The sequence below is a fragment of the Pezoporus wallicus genome, unplaced genomic scaffold (genome assembly GCF_028554395.1).
Source record: "Pezoporus wallicus isolate ANWC-B61680 ecotype Strahan unplaced genomic scaffold, APGP_CSIRO_Pwel_v1 contig_2871, whole genome shotgun sequence".
Taxonomy (NCBI): Eukaryota; Metazoa; Chordata; class Aves; order Psittaciformes; family Psittacidae; genus Pezoporus; species Pezoporus wallicus.
The window spans coordinates 5,068,585-5,088,120 of NW_026640775.1; the positions used below are offsets into that span (position 1 = coordinate 5,068,585).

The following is a 19,536-nucleotide window of genomic DNA, read 5'->3' on the forward strand; positions in this document are numbered from 1 at the left end:
ACTTGCTAACACACAGAGAGAAAAGAATGTTCAGCTGATGGAGGAAGGAATGTCACAGGAATGATAACCACTAAGAAGACAGTAAATAAGACCACAGATGCTGGCCTTCAAGATAGCAGAGTGGCACCTGATGTGGAACAGAAAAGAAGCAAGGGCATATCAACTGCTAACTCAGCACTAGGACCTTGTGAGCGTGCACAGGCAGAGAAGTCATTTGGTAAACACAGTGAGGAAGACTATCCGCGACCAGCAGAGACCCCCACGCAGCAAGAAAGCGCATGCATAATTAGGATGCAAACAGTATAATTAGTTCCCAGACGTCTCATGCATATGTAAAGAATTTCCTGGAAACACTGTAAATATGCACGAGTATACTGAATATATAGCTGCTGCTGGCAAGTAAAGGGTGTGGTCACCTTTGCAAAATTATTAATATGTGCACCCAGTGCTGCAATAAAGAATGCTGTTTTCTAAAACTCCAAATTGAGTCTTACGTGGTTTCTCTGATCCAATTTTATGGTAATAATATCAGCTAATTCAAAAAGCTTTTGAAGCTAATCCAGCAGCAGCCAGACTGATGGGGCTTTTGTGCTTCCTGGTGTGATTCAAGGGATGCCCACACTGTGACAGAGAAGGAAGAATGAGCACTGCCACCCTTGGCTAGGTAACTGCTCATAGGTACACAAGTTATGAGTTATGAGCTAGAGAACCTGCGAGTCAGAAACTTCATGAATGAATGAAGTGATGAGTAGTGAATTCACATTTTAGAGAAGTCTGTACAAAAGGGGACTGAGCCCTTCTTTGACACGCTTGTCTTCTTTCCTAATGAGCTCATAAAGTTCAATTTACAGAGTGCATTGTCCTGTAAAATTGAGATATCCAAGAGAACTGTGACACTCCAACCTCAAAAGCAATCAACAAATTCAAACAGTAGGGATTATTAGGAAAGAAACAGAAGACAAAATAATAAATATTTTATTGAAAAAATGTATTGAAAAGCCACATTTGATGCACTCATATCTTGTGCCTCTTAAGGAAAGACTGTCTTCAGAACAAAGGAGGACAGAGACAGCCCACGCCATAGAATTACTTCATAGAATCATAGAATCAATTGGGTTGGAAAAGACTTTTAAGATCAAGTCCAACCATTATCCCAGGACTGCCAAGACCACCACTAAACCATGTCACTGAAGGCCTCATTTGAACACTTCCAGGGAGGGTGGCTCCAATACTTCCCTGGGCAGCCTGTTCCAATACCTGACCACCCTTTCGGTGAAGACATTTTTCCTAATACCCAATCTAAACCTCCCCTGGTGCAGCTTGAGGCCATTTCCTCTTGTCCTATATCACTTGTTACTTTGGAGAAGAGACCCACAACCACCTCATTAGAGCCTCCTTTCAGGCAGTTGTAGAGAGCGATAAGGTCCCCCCTGAGCCTTCTCTTCTCCAGACTAAACAAGCCCAAGTCTCTCAGCAACTCCTCATCAGACTTGTGCTCCAGAGCTTTCACCAGCTTCATTGCTTTTCCCTGGACCTGCTCCAACACCTCAGTGTCTCTCTTGTGGTGAGGGGCCCATAACTAAACACAGTATTTGAGCTGCAGCCTCACCAGCACCCAGTACAGGGGGATGATCACTGTCCTAGCCCTTCTGGCCTCACTATTGCTGATAAAGGCCAGGATGCCATTTGGCCTCTTGGCTGCCTGGGCACAAGCTGGCTCATATTCAGCTGGCTGTTAACCAATACACCCAGCACTTTGCCTTGTCAAACCTCATACCACTGGTCACAGCCCACCAATCCAGCCTGCCCAGATTCCTCTGCAGAACCTGCCAACTCTCCAGCAGATTGACACTCCCACCCAACTTGGTGGTGTCTGCAAACTTTCTGAGGGTGCACTCGATTCCCTCATCCAGATCATCAGTGAAGATACTAAACAACACTGGCTCTAACCGATCCCTGAGGGACACCACTAGTGACTGGCTGCCAAATAGATGTGACACCATTTACCACCACTCTTTGGGCTCGACCATCCGGTCAGTTTTTTACCCAGAGAATAGTCCTCCTATCCAGGCCATGAGCAGCCAATTTCTCCAGATGGACACTGTGGGGGACAGTGTCAAATGCTTTACTAAAGTCGAAATAGACAATGTCGACAGCCTTTCCCTCATCAGCCAGGTGGGTCACCTCGTTGTAGGAGATCAGACTGGTCAAGCAGCACCTGTCCTTCATGAACCCATACTGAGGCTGCCAAACATATGCCAAGGGGAGCACAGCATTGCACCGACATTGCTCCTTTATCACCTTTTTCATCTGGGACACCCGTTCTGCTGGAGAACCTCAGCTTCAAGATGCCATTAAAATTAGGGTTAGGGTAAGGGTTCAGAAAGCTACAAAGCCTACAGCTCCGGAGATCCTGGGGCTGCAAAAAGCAAGCCAAAGGGAACACAGCACTGCCTCAGCATTGCACAGACCACTCTGGCTCTGCCGCTTCCTGGAACGGCTGTCCTCCGCCGCTGGTTTCGTTTCCCAGCCTCCGGCGGGCGGAGCGTCCGGGGTGGGGCTGCCTGCGACCCGCACACGTCCAGGTGGGGAAGGCAGCTTCGCTGTGGCCATGGCACTGGCTACTCAAGCCGTGCAGTTGCTGTGCGCCAGTGGCGGCTGCCTGGAGCAGGGCGAGCTCCAGCGGCGGCTGCCAGGCCGGCCCTCGGCGAAGCAGCTGGCTCTGGTGCTGCAGGATACGCAGCAGTTCACGCTAGTGCAGCGGCCCAGCGAGGCGGCGGCAGCGCCAGCGGCAGCTGCAGCAGCGGGATCTGGGACGGAGGTGGTGGTGTTGGCCACTAGCCCCGTACGGCTGTGCCAGGAGCACGGTGCGGGCTGCGATGGGCAGTGCGGGCGGCTGCATCTCTGCAAGTACCACCTGAAGGGGTTCTGCCGCAACCAGTACGAGAGGTAGGGGCGGCCTCCATCGCCGCTGTTCCGTCAGGTGCTGTGGCCGGGACCCGCGCTGTGCTGCGGGGGCACAGGGCAGGCGGGGGACATTTGCCCCTGCTGGGGAGGCTGTGTGCGGCTCCTTGCTCCCGGGCGCCGTTGAAGACTGCGCGGCCCGTTTTCATCTGGCCTCGGCAGCTTCCCCTCCCTGTAGGGGCCGGGGCTTCGTCTAGCGTCGGGGGGCCGCGAAGTGAAGCCGCGTATGCCCTGCGGTGGAGAGTGGAGCTGGGCGCCTGCATTGGCCGCCCTGTTGCCGGTGGTAGTCGTCATCGAACGCGGCTGTGGGAGAAGGAAGTGGTTTAGAGAAAAGAATGTTACTTTAACGAGTCGTCGTGGCACAGCGCGGGGGAGTGGCTGCGGCCGCCTCCATCTCTAGCTGTGGGCTGGGAGCTTGTGCTAGGCACCGGCTTGTTTCGGGGGCCTCTGCCTCTGGGAGGCTCAGCCTTGGGCTGAGTGTGACTCCTTCAGTGAAGAAAGGCCCCTCTGCTCTTCCCGTGTTGGAAATGCTCCTTTTTTACCCCACTTCCCCTCCCCGTTCCCCCAAAGGATAGAGGCATAGGGGGTTGTTACACAGGCTTTAACGCTTCACAGGTTACAACGCTTCCTCCGCAGCTCACAACCCTGTCTCTGATGCTCTCACCCCATCCTTCCGTGACTGAGAGGGAAAGCTTAGGCCTCCCCTCCCCGCACACGCCGAGATCTGAGCACTTTGTGCTGCGTGGTGAAGGTGGGGAGTGGTTGTCGATTTGATTTGGATGGGAGGGGGTGCTACTGGGACGTTTTGGTGTCTTCCTTACCCATAGTTATGAGCTGCAGGTCAAAAATGCCAATATTGTTAGACTATGCTAATGCTATCATGACTGTAAATCAGAAATAGCGTGGCAGTTAGCCTCATAGCAATTATGTAATCTGCTTAGCAAATCACATAATTGTTTTATCAAGGAGCAATACCGATTTTTTCCAGAAACTAGCTATTTTGGTGTGCTTTTTAAACTCTGTAGTGTAATGCCGATGGGGTAGCAAAATAGTGCTAGTCTGTTACACTTGTTTTGTACTTGGGTTTTTTCACTTGTAGGAAGGAATGCAGGTTTGTTCACAATTTCCACTCGAACCACAATCTCTTGGTTCTAAAACAGTATGGACTTGAGAGTTTAAACAGTGATGAACTTCGTCAGCTTCTGCTTCAGAATGATCCTTCCCTCTTACCTGAGGTGAGTAATATGGTGATTTTCTTGGCCTTGTGTTTCAGTGAGTATCGCAAAGTGGAAGAGGCTTGATACTAGATGAAGATGGTTAGGTGTCAATTTTGTTTGCATAATGCAAGTCTAAAACTTTAAATGTGTAGCCTTTGTTTGCGACTGTGGTGGGTTGATCCTGTCTGGCAGCTGAGCATTTGCACAGCCTCCTCACTTGCTCCCATCTCACCTGCCCCGAGCAAAGCAGGTGAGAGAAAACAAGAACAAAAAGTGACAAAATCTGTTAATGGAGATAAAGACGTTTTAGCAAGTGTAGGAAAGTGAGGACAAAACAAGTGTTGCAAAGTCACCATAGAATCATAGAATCATAGAATAATTAGGGTTGGAAAGGACCTTAAGATCATCTAGTTCCAGCCCCCCTGCCATGGGCAGGGACCCCTTACGCTAAACCGTATCACCCGAGGCCTCGTCCAACCTGGCCTTGAACACTGCCAGGAATGGAGCATTCACAACTTCCCTGGGCAACCTGTTCCAGTGCCTCACCACCCTAATAGGAAAGAATTTCCTCCTTATATCCAATCTAAACTTCCCCTGTTCAAGTTTTAACCCGTTACCCCTTGTCCTATCACTACAGTCTCTAATGAAGAGTCCCTCCCCAGCATCCCTATAGGCACCCTTCAGATACTATCTTCCAGAAGCAGACTGATGTGCAGTAAGTGCCTGAGTGAGGGCCACTTTCTAAGAAGAAATGGAAGAAACAGCAGCACCCTCCCTTCTTTTTTTAGTTTATTTTGGAGTATGATATTCTGTGGTGTGGAATATCCCTTTGGCCACTTGGACTGTGTCCTGGTTTCAGCTAGGATAGGGTTAAATTTCTTCCTAGTGGCTGGTACAGTGCTGTGTTTGGATTTAGTGTCAGGACAATGCTGATAACACACTCATGTTTTGGTTGTTGCTAATCAGCGCTTACCCAGAGTCAAGGACTTTCCAAGTTTCTCATGCTCTGCCAGTGAAGAGGCTGGCGGTACACAATGAGCTGGGAGGGGACACAGCTGGGACAGCTAACCCAGTCTGTCCAAAGGGATATGTTGTGCTGAAAAACAAAACTGGGGGGGAGTTGGTCAGGGGGTGGCAGCCCACTGCTCAGAGACAGGCTGAGCATTGGTCAGTGGATGGTGAGCAATTGCATTGTGCGTCACATGTTTTGTATATTCTTTTATCATCATTATTGTCGCTTCCTTTTCTGAATCTATGAGTTTTAACCTGGCTGCTTGCTGGGATAAACCAGAACGAGTCAGCTGTCCCAGCTGTGTCCTCTCTCAGCTTCTTGTCTACCCCCAGCCTACCTAATCTGGAGAGGCCAGAGTGGAGAAAAAGAGAAAGCCTCCACACTGGGCAAGCACTGCGCAGCACTATCTGAAGTATTGGTGTGTTATCAACACTGGTTTAGTCACAAATCCAAAACATAGGGTGGTATGGTCTGCTATGAAGAAAGTTAACTCCATCGTAGTCAGATCTGGAACGTCTTGTCACCAAATTCAGGTCAAAAAAGTTCACTATTCCAAAACTAGAAAACCAAAGAGTTTGGGTAGTGACACCATAAAATCCACTTTGACCTTTAATTTTTAATTTTTTTTTATTTTTTATTTTGCTCAAGGTCTGCTTGCATTATAACAAAGGTGATGGACCTTATGGATCTTGTACCTATAAAAAGATCTGCACCAAACTGCATGTTTGCCAATACTATTTCCGGGGACAGTGTAGATTTGGCAGCAGCTGCAAGCGATCCCATGATTTATTACAGTCGGAATCTTATGATAAACTGGAGAGACATGGACTAAGCTATGACATTATTAAGCAACTACCCTCCATTTATAGGAATATGTATGACATAAAAAATGGCAATGGGAACATGTATGACATGGAAGATAACATGTCTTCACCATTCAAAGGTAAATGATACCATCTTTTGAAAACGTCAGAAGAGTTGCTATAGTCAATGTAACATTCTCACAGATGTCATAAAGAAAAAGAAAACTGAATTCACATCTTGATGTGTCTTTAAGGAGGGACCTTGACAGAGATCTGTCTTGACAAGTGAATTCAAGACGTATGGGTTCCTGAGAAGTAAAGTGCTTGGTGTTTATAAAAATCATAAATCTGAGGTTAGACAAGCATATTGGGAACTGGAAATAGGGAGATCTTTTTGTGGTTAAAAAAAAAAAATAAAGGTAGAGAACTGTTAAAGAATAGGAGTGGCATTTACATGTGTGATTCTAAACTATTTTATTATTTTTTTTCTTTAATGTCATGATTGCTTAGCACAAGAATTCACAGACAGCACTATCCCAGCTACTTCTCAGAGATGTAATAGTTTGTTCTTTTCTTTTGAAGTTATTTAGGATTGTAAGTTAAGTATAATTTAGCAAGAAACAGAAAGATAACAGAATGAAAAATCCAAGTGTGTGTGTGTGTTCATCTCTGCTGTTCTCCTACAGTTGCTTCCTCGCTTCTTGGTTGCCTTAGGCGTGTTTTTAATTTATGGAAATACCACATTTTGAGACTTTAGATTTTATAGCCGCCAGTGTGAACAGGGATGTGGAATGCATGTTTAACTCAAGTATATCTAGAAGTGTAAAAGCATTGGATTCTATTTTTATTTTGTGGTGAAAGCTAAAAACTGTGAGAAATGTAGCAGTTACAGAAAAGTCAAGGTCAGAAAGGATGGATAAAGGGATAGGACTTTTGAGTATACAAAGTTATCAAAGACTTCAGTGTCTTTCTGGAGCTGAATGCAGATATGTAGTTATAAACACTGGTTTTAGTTATTTTCCCTACCCATAGGTGCACTTTAAAGAGGGCTTGTTGAAACAGTGTATTAATAAGGCTTATAATTTCCCCCTCTAGAGAGAAAACACAGCTCTAGCCGAGAGTCTTCAACTACAAATGATGATGAATTGGAACAGATTTGTTTATATCATCTGTACAGAGGTTGTGGCTTTAAAGGTAGGTTGTGATTGTAGCAAGTCCAGTCTGTTTTCCTTTTCTCTTAAGAGGAAGTGATAGACATCTTTCACAGAAAAGGTAAACTTCAGAGCTTATGTTTATTTTTAGTTAAATCTTAGCAAAATTTTGAATGCTAATAGGAAAGTGCTTGACCTGCTTGCTCTGCCAAACAAAGGAGCTATTTTGTTCTACCCTGAAATTTGTAATATCCACCTGTGTTCACCTAAGGGATTGCTGAATGATAGGAGTCCTATCTCTGAACAGCTACAAAAGATAGTCTGAATTCTACATTTATCCTTGTTTCTTCTCTCTCTGTTCTATTTGTTTGAGCTATCTCCCTTTCAAAATGTACCCACTTACCTAGGGAAAAGGTTGCTGTGCCAACTTTCTTGTCCTTTTGTCATCCTTTTCCTTCTTGATGGTCTTGACCTGTAGTAGCTCCCTGATGTACCACACACCTTCTCATATGAACTGTGTGGTGCAGTCTCCTTGACTTTCCCTGTAATTAAGTTGTCTGTTCTACCATGAAAGCCACTCTTAAGTTTATGCATATGTGTACTGGTGGTGTGATCTTCACTCTTACTGAGAAGTGATGGCACCCTGACTCTTTTAAAGATTTCTGAGTAATACTTGTGATACCTTGGTCACTACTACCACTGCTCTTGTTCCTGTTGAGACCTGGACCCTTAGAGCCTTCTTGAAGGGTAAAGGACTTTAAACTAAGGGAATGATACATATGTGTATGCATATATATGTCCAAAGACAGAAAAGTAGATGGTGGCTAACTGGGATGTATTGGAAAGTGTGAGACTGGGCATGCCGTAAATGATGTACAATATGGGGTGGATACTGCCCTGATTTCAGCTGGGATAGAGTTAATTTCCTTCCTAGTAGCTGGTACAATGCTGTGTTTTGTCTTTAGTTTGAGAACAATGCTGAAAATGCACAGCAGTTTTAGTTGTTGCTAAGCAGTGCTTATCCTGATTCAAGGACTTGTCAGTTTCTAGTTTCTGCTAGTTCACAAAAAGCCAGGTGGGAGCAGAGACAGGACACCTGACCCAACCTGTCCAGAGGAATGTGCCATACCATACAGCTTCATGCTCAGTATATGAATGGGGGGAGCTGGCTGGGAGGGGCTGATCGCTGCCTGGGGATGGTCTGGGCACTGGTCAGTGAGTGGTGAGCAATTGTGTTGCACATCACTTGTGTGTCTTGGGGTTTATTCCTTTCTCTCTTTTTGTTATCCTCCGTTTCATTATTTTTATTTTCTTAATTTCAATTATTAAACTGTTCTGATCTCAACCCACAGGTTTTATCTTTTTCCAGTTCCTCTTCCCCATCCCACTGGGGGAACCAGAGGTGACTGAGCAGCTTTGTGGTACTTAGTTGCCAGCTGGGGTTAAACCATGTCAGTCCTTCTCCTTCTATCCTTAAACTAAGCACTGTTTGTGTTTTTACTTCTTTTTATCTCAGTAGTACCACTTCAGGATTAAGTGGTTAAGCACAGATGTTTGCGTCTACACTGTTAATCTGTATATGAAATAGTAGTCTCATATAAGCTTGTGATCTCAACTCATTGTAAATTTTTATCTCTGAAACAGAGGACACAGGGTAGTCCTTCATCACTTAGCTCCTGCTAGCAATTTTGTTGCACAAAAAGAATCTGGAACGTATAGAGAATAAACTTGTGTCTAAGATCAAAAATTAAGTTTTGAGTGTTCATGTTGAAAAATACTGAACTGTTGCTTGTAAAGATTCCATAGGTGAACACTTTCCATAGTCATGCATTTGATACTCTCACCAGCTGTATGTACATCCCTGAAATGTTGGCGTTTTTCTCATAACCTGTAAAACTAATGCATCTCTTACTTTTTTTTTTTTTTTTTTTGTAGACAAGTGTATCAGAACCCATTTTCACTTGCCATATAGATGGCAGGTCTCTGATGGTAAGATCTGGAAAGACTTGAAGAATATGGAAGATATAGAAGAAGCATACTGTGAGCCCGCTTACACTGGGTATCAACTCATAAAATTTAATAATATTTGGAGTTTGCTATATTGGAGCAGGCCCTTAGTGGCTATAAATTGCTATGATTCTATTGCATACTATTGCATAAGTATCTTGATTTGGTATTCTGCTGATCTCACTTTCCTTATCTACTGTTGTTGGGAGATCCGTTGTGACTTAGGCCTGGAGTCCGTATAGAGCACTCTGGTTACCATACTGAGTTTGGCTGGGATGGAGTTATCTTTCAGCCCCTGAAGTGCCGTGTTCTGGGTTTGTGAATAAAACGGTGCTGATGGTGCACTGGTGGTTTAGGGATTGCTGAGCAGTACTTGCCCAGAGTCAAGGCTTTCTCTTTTTCTTGCTCTGACCTGCTCCTTTGCAGTGGGTAGGCTGGAGGCAGGCAAGAGCTTGGGAGAAGATCAGCCAGGACAGCTAACTTGAACTGACCAAAGTGATCTCCATACCCTGCAACGTCATGTTCAGCAGTAAAACCTGAGGCAGAGGAAGAGAGGTGTTTTGTTGTTTTTTTTTAACCAAGGTAGCTGCTGTTTGGAGGCTGGCTAGGCATTACACTGCCTTGGGAGGTGTGAGCAATTTGCTTTATTTGTTTATTCATGTGTACCCCCTTCTTAACTTATTGAACTACCTTTATATTGACCCACAACTTTTCTTGCTTTTGCCCTTCCTATTTTCTACCCTCTGTTGTGCCTGGGAAGGGAGGAGGAGTGAGCAAGTAGCTGTGTAGATACTTGGTTGCTGGCCAGGGTCAATCCATAACAGTTATGTGATTGTAAAAGTATAAATACTTCCTACTATTGCTAATGCTCACTAAGAATGGCTGGAAAACTGCAGAGGATGGTGATTTTTATCACTTGTGGGAATCTCTTTGGTTAAGCTTGTCAATACACAGCTTGACCCCATGATTAGAAATAACCTCCAGCTCCAAAGGTGAAAGAGAAGTATGGAAAGGTTTGGAAAGGATTTGCCCCTCCTGCTCCCTTTTCCCAAGTTCATATTGTGGAACTGGTAGAATACCTTGTGTGCCTGAGGTGAGAGATACTCTGGGGTGCAAAGAACATTAAGAATATGGAAATGCCATTAATGGTTTGGAAATTGTTACGTAGCACAAAGAGGGTGTTGAAAGAGGCTCATACCAGCATGCTGTGTCTCGTGCTGGAGAATTTACCTAGCCCTCTTATGTTACTTTAAAGGTTATTTGAAGCCATCCTTAAATTGCAACACTGTTCTTTTTATAATATAGTTGTTTAGCAAGAGGAAGGCAGTGTATGTTTTCCATTGTTTCTGTTCAACTTGCGTAACTCACTAATTTATGAGTTGATAATGGTTACCGCCCATGGAACCACTGTGAGATGCAATACTGTAATACAAAAAATGTGCAAACACAAACAACAAGAGTTGGGATTGTTATGGAAGCTGCAGGCTTCTGTTCTGCTTTTGAGTGATGATGACCCAATTTGCAAATTTATGGTGGGCTTCTGAACCTACCTGTAAAGCTTCACAAACTGTCTTTTTTTTTTTTTCATCCTTTATAGAATCGGAAACGTTGTTGCTGAAACTGGCAGTGTCTTGCCACGTATCTCTTTTCTGAATATGTCTTGTGGGTTTGAAAAGGTTAGACGTCTTTCTACAGCCTCTTCTGTGACCAAACCCCCTCACTTCATTCTTACAACAGAATGGATCTGGTACTGGAAAGATGAGTATGGCCTGTGGCAGGAGTATGGGAAAAAAGTAAGTGTGGAGAAATAGGGAGACTCTCAACTCTGTGTTCAAAGTGCAGAGCTACTGAGAAGTGCACAGCTGTTTATATCCTCTCTGTCTTATCACCCTCCTCCTCCTCTTTCCCTCTCATACTGTACAGATGGACTTAAGAGGCCTAATAGGGTGACTTCTCTGGAAATTTGATTGGTTCAGATAGGGGAGTGCTCACTGGTGAGCCACAAATATTATTGACAGATAATTCTTCAGTGAGTCATGTCAGATAGGCTCTCATTAATACATTCTTTTCATTGCTGCTCACTAAAACTTCTTTTTCTGAGGTTCCAGTAGTACTCTGTGCATCTTTGCTAAGGTCTAGTTGGTGAATGTGGGGTCTCAGTAGTAGTGTTTATAGCATACACAGCATAAGCTTAGGCTTCATAAGACTGCTTGTTTGTTTTGGGAGATGTTTCAACAGCTTAATACATGGCTTTTGCCTGATAGCTACTATCATGCCAAAAGCTGGTACATATTTCAGCCACCATACCATATGACAGTTGTTAGTTTTTAAACTCGCTTTTATTTAAGAGACCAGGAGATATTTTTTTTTCCCTCTGGTTTTGGCCTGACAGGATGTTGACCATGTAGCCGCCACTGTCTCCAGTGAAGACTTGGAGAAAGCATATATAAGCAAATGTTCTCCAACACTGAACTTCAAAGCTGGAAGACATGAATATGAAATCAATTTTGCAGGTAGGTTCCATTTGCTTTGGGTGTTTTTTTTTTATTTTGTCCTTCCCTCCCAGGTCTTTTGTGGTTTTTAAATTACATTGCTACAGGAGATAGGAGAAAGAAATTTGGACTTTGAACTGCAGTGCTTACAAAGACAGAACTTCTGTCAAAGTTCACAGGATAAGAGCTGTTCACAGAAGCAAAGTGGCATTTCTGTTCCTCCAAACCTTTTTCGAGAGGTTCTTGTGCTAGGTTTCAAAATGTCTGCCAGGAAGTCCAGGTGTGACATTGCCATTGATGTGCCAGCACAAATGGTGAGAAACTTCTGGAAGACTTGACAAGCCAGCTTCTGGTCTGCTTTAATCTCTGGCTTGCAGAAAAATTAATACTTTGGCGAGTTGTAGAGTCCAGATAATCTTTACCATTGCAAGATTTATGTAGTTATTTTCTCTTCATAGCTCTGCCAGTCTGGAAAGGCTGAGGAAATATCTTAACTATATCAAAGTAGGAAGATGTGTTTCCCAAGAGTTTAGGGTATTTAAGCCATTTGTGATGGCACTGTCCTTTCTGAGCTGTTGCCTTTCCAGGTATCCTTGTCAAAAACTGTGGGGAGCAGTGGTGGTGGGAATAGGCCTGCTTAGACTGTCATTTTGGTGTAGTTGCCTTTGATCCAACTTTTCAGTAGTTTCTCATTCTTCATGGGAGGGGAAAAAAAGCAGAAAGGGCATGTGATAAGTTGCTTGTGATTTAATTGTAAGCTATGTTGTAATCTTTATAGGATGGGGAAACTTGTATGGCTTAGAAAAGAAAATTGCATTCTAAATCAATCTCTTTTCTAAGGTTTGGGCTTTTTTAGTAACTTAGGCAAATGTACGCCATGTAGATGTCTTCCAAAACTCAGTTTCTAGGCTTGGTTGTGGCAAGTGGTTTTGTTTGTCTTCTTCCTGTGTATCTCTCTAAAGATGGGGCCTATTTTCCTGGCTGCTACTGACTCTTAGTTGCAATACTGTGGCAGTAGCTAGAGGTTCCAAGATCCAGAAAGAATACCTCTAAAATTCAGATGGCTGTGACTTGCTTTTCTGTTGGTGGTCAATAAAAATGAATGACCTGTGATAATTGTTAGGTTGCATTTATACTGTTTGAAATCTACAACTACATGTAGAAAAACAGTATCATGATTTTGATTGATGGAGGTGATGCAATCCACAGAGCAGAAGTAGATACTATACGATTCTCGATTAAGTCTGGCTGACGGGACAATGAAGGGAAAATAGCTACCAGTGTCTATCATTCCTTTTAAAGTTAAAACTGAAACTGATTTACTCAGACCGTGGGTTCCACATCCTGCTTTGACTTCCCTTTGTGATGCTATAAAAAAGTCTTGGTCCCTTTTTTGTCAACATTTTTGACAAAATAACTTGGTGGCTGCAGTGTGAAGGCTTTCTAAGACATCTCTCTGATTGATCAGGGTTTTTTGTTTTTTTCCCCAGACATGATTCAGAAAAACCTTCGCTACTCAACAAAGAGAGAGGTTTGCAGAAGGCCTGTATTTGTGTCTCCGGAAGAGGTAGAAAAAACAAGAGCCAGGTAAAGTGCAACTGCTCATTCTGAGGTGATGGATTTAGTGCATTGTGAATGGAGTGTCTTCCAAAGGTGTAAATAAGGTGGAGAAGTAGCTGTTAAGTGGATTGTGAAAGAAATTGAATGGGGAAGGGACATACATCTTGTAGACATTGTCCTACAACAGTGTCTAGCCAGGGCAGTACTGCAGCCTGGCCAACAATTTTCAAGCAACTCTGGAACCTTGGGGCTGAAGGAAGTTTGGGCTTGGCTACAGTAAGTGTGGAAGCATAGGAAATAATCCAACATGTATCAGTGTTGCAGGAAGCTGCTGATTAGAGGGAGCTCTCTTAATAGAGCCAGCTGATACAGATAGAAGCAATAGTGTTTATGCATACTGTAAAAATGCTTTTCTGAGATAAGTAATTTTCAAAGCTGAGTAAAGTTCAGAAACAATTCTTTTATGAACAACCAGACAAGCTAAGAGGAAAATAGTATTCCTTACAGGTGGAGCCGAAGATGACAGTCTCTAAGGGGAGAAATTTTTCTTAAACACCACAGAAAAGAGCTGCTAAACACTAATTAAAATTGGGGTGGAATTAGAGGGGAGGGTTGTTTGTATCTATCCTGTTTCTGCCATACTAATAGGATCCTGCATGTATTTTTATTTATCTATCTTACTGTAGCAGAGCTTTTATTTGTATATCTCATTTGACGTCTTAATTCCTGCCATAAGTCTTGATGTGATGATTTGGAACAAATATTTCCATACACTGAAATGAAAGACAATTTTGAAATATTTCTTAATATGTTCAGTTGCCTATATTCTCCCTAAATTTGGCAAAATGTTTAGTATCATATGTACATAAAATGTAGGGATATGGTTCGTTTAATTACTTGTTTGTAATGTCTCGTAATGTACAGGAGCTCTAAATATGTAGAAGAATTTAAGGGCATTCCATCTCACTGGGACAAATCTGCTCTCCCTGAAGTGGGATTCAAGGTTTGGAGATTTGTTTTATTTTTTTTTTTTCCTCTCCATCAGTTTTGTCACATACAGGTTTGTTACAGTCGCAACTTCAGTGTTTCTGTGCCCTTGTAGATGAACGTATCTTATGTAACATGTAGAGGTGTTGATAAATTTGGGTCAGGTAACTTGGCAAATTTGGCTGAAGCTTAGGCTGCATTAGCAAGACTGTTACTGGTGCCCAAGATAGATAGCTTTGAAGTCCAGCCTGTGCTGAAGCTTTTAAACTTCAGGGTAACCATTCTCTGAGCTGTGCGTAAGTAGACTGTTGCACATCTATGGAGCACTGCTGAAATCAGCAATATTCAGGCTGGCATCTTTGTTAAAATGTACCATAACTCCAGTGGAGTGAACTTGTTTACCTTTGTAACACACCCAGTTAATAGCTGCATTGGTTTACCTTCGCTGGCTTCCTGCTTGCCTCCACCACCACCTCTGTCAACTCCAGTAACTATACCTACAGAAAAGATCTTACATGAAGATTGAAACTTTCTGACTTGCAAAATGCAAATCCTCAAGAAAGTTTCAATTAAAAAAACATTGATGTTCTGGATTTTCCTTAGGAAAATATGCAATTAGAAAATTTTGCTTGCTTTCAGGGCAAGGCATGTAAGAAGCTGATTTTTTTGGAAGTGTGTCCCTACTCTTCCCTAAAATGGTTGATCAAGTGGTTGGCCTTTTCAATTTATTAAAAAACATAATGGGCATTGCAGTTTGTGTTCACTGGCTGTAGGAAGTATAAAGATCTAAAAAGCATTGTTGTAGAGGTATTCTTTGATTTACTGCAACATAAATTCTCCGTATATGTGGGGTTTTTTAATCTGCTCATTTCTTCTATGTATTTAGGTACTGTTTGATATATGCATGCAAATGCATCTTGGGCCTAATATTCAGAGGGGCTGGGTGGGTGCACAGAAGCATACAGCTCCTTTAAAGTCCTGTGAGAGAGTAACCTGTGTGTCTTAAACACCAGGAGTTAATGTACCCTAGATAAAAGCTCACTTACAGATCGGGCATCTCTAATCTGCCTTCTTTCCAAGAGTATTTTCACTGTTCATACCTCTGCTTCACAAAAAAGACTTTAAAGGTCTGAGTAGTGCACTAGGTAGGGTGGCTTTGTTACAGTTTAGTAAAAGATGAGAGTAGCTTTGTAATCTTTTTCCTTACAGCTGATTGAGCTTGACAGTTCTTCTGAAGAATATAAAAAAGTCAAGGTGGGCTTTCAACGCACAATGCCCACAACAGTTATTAAAAGGATTCGTAGAGTTCAGAACCCATCTCTCTGGGAGCTGTATCAGTGGTATGTGTAAAATACTGTTCTGGTATGTGTGCATGAAGTTTGTTGTTTCTGCAGTTAGCCGTATGCTAAAGATAGATGCATGCAATCCTGAAATGCAGCTGCATTTAAGAATCTGCTTCCACTCCCCAAATACCTAGCCAGGATCAACATGTAGGTAAAGTGGTACTGAAAAAAAGAAAACTCGGTCAAAACATAGTTTTGAATAGTCAGCTGAGCTCTGTGGGAGGAATTCTTGAACTTGAGTAAATCGTTCTGACTTCTGCCAGGCCTCAGTCCAGGACAGCTGCCTTCCACTGAAGCCTTGAAGCTGCTAATCGCTTGCATCTGGCACAAACACTGGTTTGTAGCTGGTCAAAACTGAAGCAGCCTTCAAAACTAAATTGAAAACCCACTGAGGGAAAGCTTTAACGTGAACTCCTTTGTTTAGAAAAAAATAACGCCAGGGTTCCTCCCTGTCTCCCAATAGGCAGTGAACGAAACAAAACATTTTTATTATTAAATATCTGGAGGCATTTGTGTGTAATGAAAGCATGTTTGTATGCAACTAGACAGCAAGGTACTCTGTATGCCCAAAGTTTAGGCCTTAACGTAAGGATTGTCAGAATATACTCTTTTTCTAAAATTGTCTCTGAGTGCTGGTATGGCTAGAACCTGTCTGGCTTCAGTCACAAAGGAACTGCAAATATACTGTTTCTTATTGCAGGCAGAAGGAACAAATGCAGAAAAGCAATGGTGGAAATGCTGTGGATGAGCGATCTTTATTTCATGGGACCAGTAGAAAATACATTGATGCCATCTGTCAGCAAAACTTTGACTGGAGGATCTGTGGCCTCCATGGGACAGTCTATGGCAAAGGTTGTTTTTCAGCTCCTTCACTAACCTTAGACTTGCTGAAATATTCTCAGTAGTTACTGCAGAGCTGTAAAGTTGGGACACTGTGCAGCATTAGGGCTTATCTCTGTGATGATGTGGACAACATAGCACACAGCTGAGTTTGGCAATATGATCATTTGGAGATAAGGTATACTGAAGGGCCTTGCAAGAAGACAAGCATAGGAGGGGCCAGCTGTAGGGATGATTTTGCTACAGTCCAGGCCTACTTGTGTTCTAATTTCTTCAAGCTCATACAGGAAGGCAACATGCCGTTATTTGTTTTTTGGGGGTTTGTTTTTTTTTTCCAGGTAAGCAAATGCCATCCTGGTTATAGGTTATATAGCAAATTACATTCCTTTGCATTGTCCTGTGTACAGGAAAGGATCAACAAACCAAAGGGAATAGACAAGCTGACTGACTGACTACCCACCTGTCCAATCAAATACCTTCTAACTCTCAGAAATGTGCTAATCAGTAATAGTAGCCTCTGTCAGGAGAGGAAGTTGGATGAGATTGGGAAAGGTGGACACCTAGGGTCAAGAGGAAATCTTGAGGAATATGACATTTAAAACATCACTTTTGTGTGGCTTTTTTAGTATGTGTGCTGTGAAAAACAAGCGTGTAGGTCATTTTCACTGAGAAGGACATACAGGACATATGAAGGCTTTGGGAAGGCCGTTCATGAACTGCTTAATGGATTTGCTTATGAATTTGCTTTCACATTGTATCATTTCCTTTTCTACAATTTGGTGTCTTATCAACTCTGTTGTGGTGTCTCTTCTGCAGGAAGCTATTTTGCAAGGGATGCATCTTATTCTGACAGCTACTGCAGGGAAGGCTCGCGCACCAAGATCATGTTTCTGGCCCGGGTGCTGGTGGGGGAGTTCACTGTTGGTGATTCTTCCTATGTTCGGCCTCCCATGAAGGACAGATACAGCTTCTATGACAGTTGTGTGAATAGCTTTTCAAACCCTTCTATCTTTGTCATCTTTGAGAAGCAGCAGATTTATCCAGAGTATCTCATAGAATACATTGACCAGGCATATGCTAAAATGCTGTAGCACCAAAACCTGTCATCATTATGTTTAACTGGTATAAACTTTTTTTTAGCACTGGCTTAAGAGAGAAAAAGTGATTTTTAGAAGTTACATAATTGGATAGGTGAGTGTTCAGAAACATTTATTCTCTGTCCTTTCTGTGCAGTAGAAAATGAGAAGACAGAAAGGATGCCTTAGAATTCTTAAAATCCTTTCCTGTCTCTTATTCTTTAGCAGGTTATCATATTTTCATGCATTACTAGAGACTTATTAATATATTAGATTAATTCACTGATGATTGTAACATGATGATTAGCAATGACTGCCAAGTTTAAACAATATTTAGTTTTCTTTATTTCAGGATCTTTATATGTGCTCATTGGTCAGAGACTCTTTTCTACCTGTTTATATTTTAACTCAAAATTTGATAAAACCTTCTTTTTTAGTAATCCGTCACCTGCAACAGTAGACATTCAAGTGTTTGCAAATAAGACTGTACAATCTCTGTGATCAACTCATTGCATAAATTCTTAGCAGCACTGGGTTTTGTCCCTACTTAATCTTCACTAAAAAAGCCTCAAAAGTTAAAACTGGCTTGTTGAGAATGAACAGAGTTATTTTAACTTGTTAATTTTCTCATTTAAAACATGTACCAAAGACATGAAGCACAACAAGGGTTGCTTGGTGCTGTACTACTCAGCTGACCTACTCCATCAAATAAATGATGTATTTTAGGTGTGTGAGAACACAACTTTTTCATGACTTTGTACCTTTGTTTGAGAGTGTGCTGGTGTGGGAGGAAGAAGAGGAAGGCAACTCACAGGTCATTTAAGAATATCATACTTAGGAGTGAAATGCACTGCTTGATTAGCAGCACCCTGATCCTGTGGAGCAACTTCATGGTTTTCTTACAGTTGTTAGGCTTGACAGTGGGTGACTGTCTCTCGTGAGGAGTACAGCCCTCTAGTTGCAGGTGATGATACATTGGTTAGAAGTGTAATGGTGTGGTCTTAAAATTTTGTTGCAGGAAAAATGTGCTTACCTAGGGACTGGTTTTCAGCCACAGAGCTGAAATGCTTAAAACTCTGAAGATTACATTGAATATTTAATTGTTCCCAGAGAAGGACGTTACTAGCATTGAGCAGTTAACATACATATATGCAGATAGTAAAACTTGACCTGTCAAGTATTTCTTAAGATTAAAGTTGCTGATGCATAGACAGACAGTTTATCGCAGCTTTAATGTTCCTAAATGAGTGCTTGGTAACTATAGTGTGCTGACAAAGCCTTAAGATACGTTTTGTATAGGCTCTAAAAAATCTCAATCTGTATTCTAGAAGCACTTCCTTTTTAATTCATCTGGATGATGACTGACAAGTGTACACTGGGTAACTCCTTATTACTTCAGCACTGTGAACCAGGAGCTTAGCCATGATTAGCTGGTGTAAGGCTGTGCAGAACTCCTTTTTATATGAAATGTGAAACTAGCAGCATGATATTTAAAGGAAAGTACTCCCATTTGTATTTAACCCACTAAAACACAGGATGTTGGAAAAGCAAGTTGACTGTATTCTTTCTTTGGAAAGATTTATAATAGAGCATATGTGACAAGCTCATTTGCTGACAGAAGTTTTGTCAGCATTGAGGGAGGATAATGTTATGTATGAAAGCTTTCATACCTGTGCAGAATGAGATTTTTCTGCCAAAACAAAATCATGTTCATCTACACATTCATGGCAAATGAGAATACTGCTATGCTTTTCTTCCTCATTTCAGCTAAGAACTGAAATAGCAAAAGTCATGTTAATCTTTTGCTAGAAAATTGAAACAAACATCTTTTTCCTACCAAAAAGAAAGATTTTTTTTGTAACTTTTTTATGGCTAGTAGTATTTTTAAAGACTTTATTCTTGGAGAGGATATGTATGTGCGTGTGTGTGTGTGTGTATGGAAAATATGGCTGGTTGTGTTACTTTGTCATCTGCTATCTCTCCATTAACACACAAAAAGTAAAAGTTACCATGTTTTCCACTTCTGAAACTGCAGTGATAACTTTCTTGTGTGTAGTAAATAAACAGGCTTTCAGACCACTAGA

The 19,536-nt window shown here is 42.2% G+C and overlaps 1 protein-coding gene across 1 annotated transcript; it reads left to right on the plus strand.

Annotated features, from left to right (window-relative positions):
- The first annotated feature begins 2,593 nt into the window (after positions 1 to 2,593).
- Positions 2,594 to 18,194, plus strand: LOC130605260 (protein mono-ADP-ribosyltransferase PARP12-like). The gene is made up of 12 exons (XM_057420605.1): positions 2,594 to 2,949; positions 4,064 to 4,199; positions 5,842 to 6,136; positions 7,092 to 7,190; positions 9,083 to 9,206; positions 10,752 to 10,947; positions 11,547 to 11,667; positions 13,137 to 13,233; positions 14,131 to 14,209; positions 15,403 to 15,533; positions 16,237 to 16,388; positions 17,193 to 18,194. Exons 1-12 carry the CDS (start codon positions 2,612 to 2,614, stop codon positions 17,465 to 17,467), a joined length of 2,043 nt encoding a protein of 680 aa, XP_057276588.1. The 5' UTR covers positions 2,594 to 2,611; the 3' UTR covers positions 17,468 to 18,194.
- Positions 18,195 to 19,536: the final 1,342 nt, after the last annotated feature.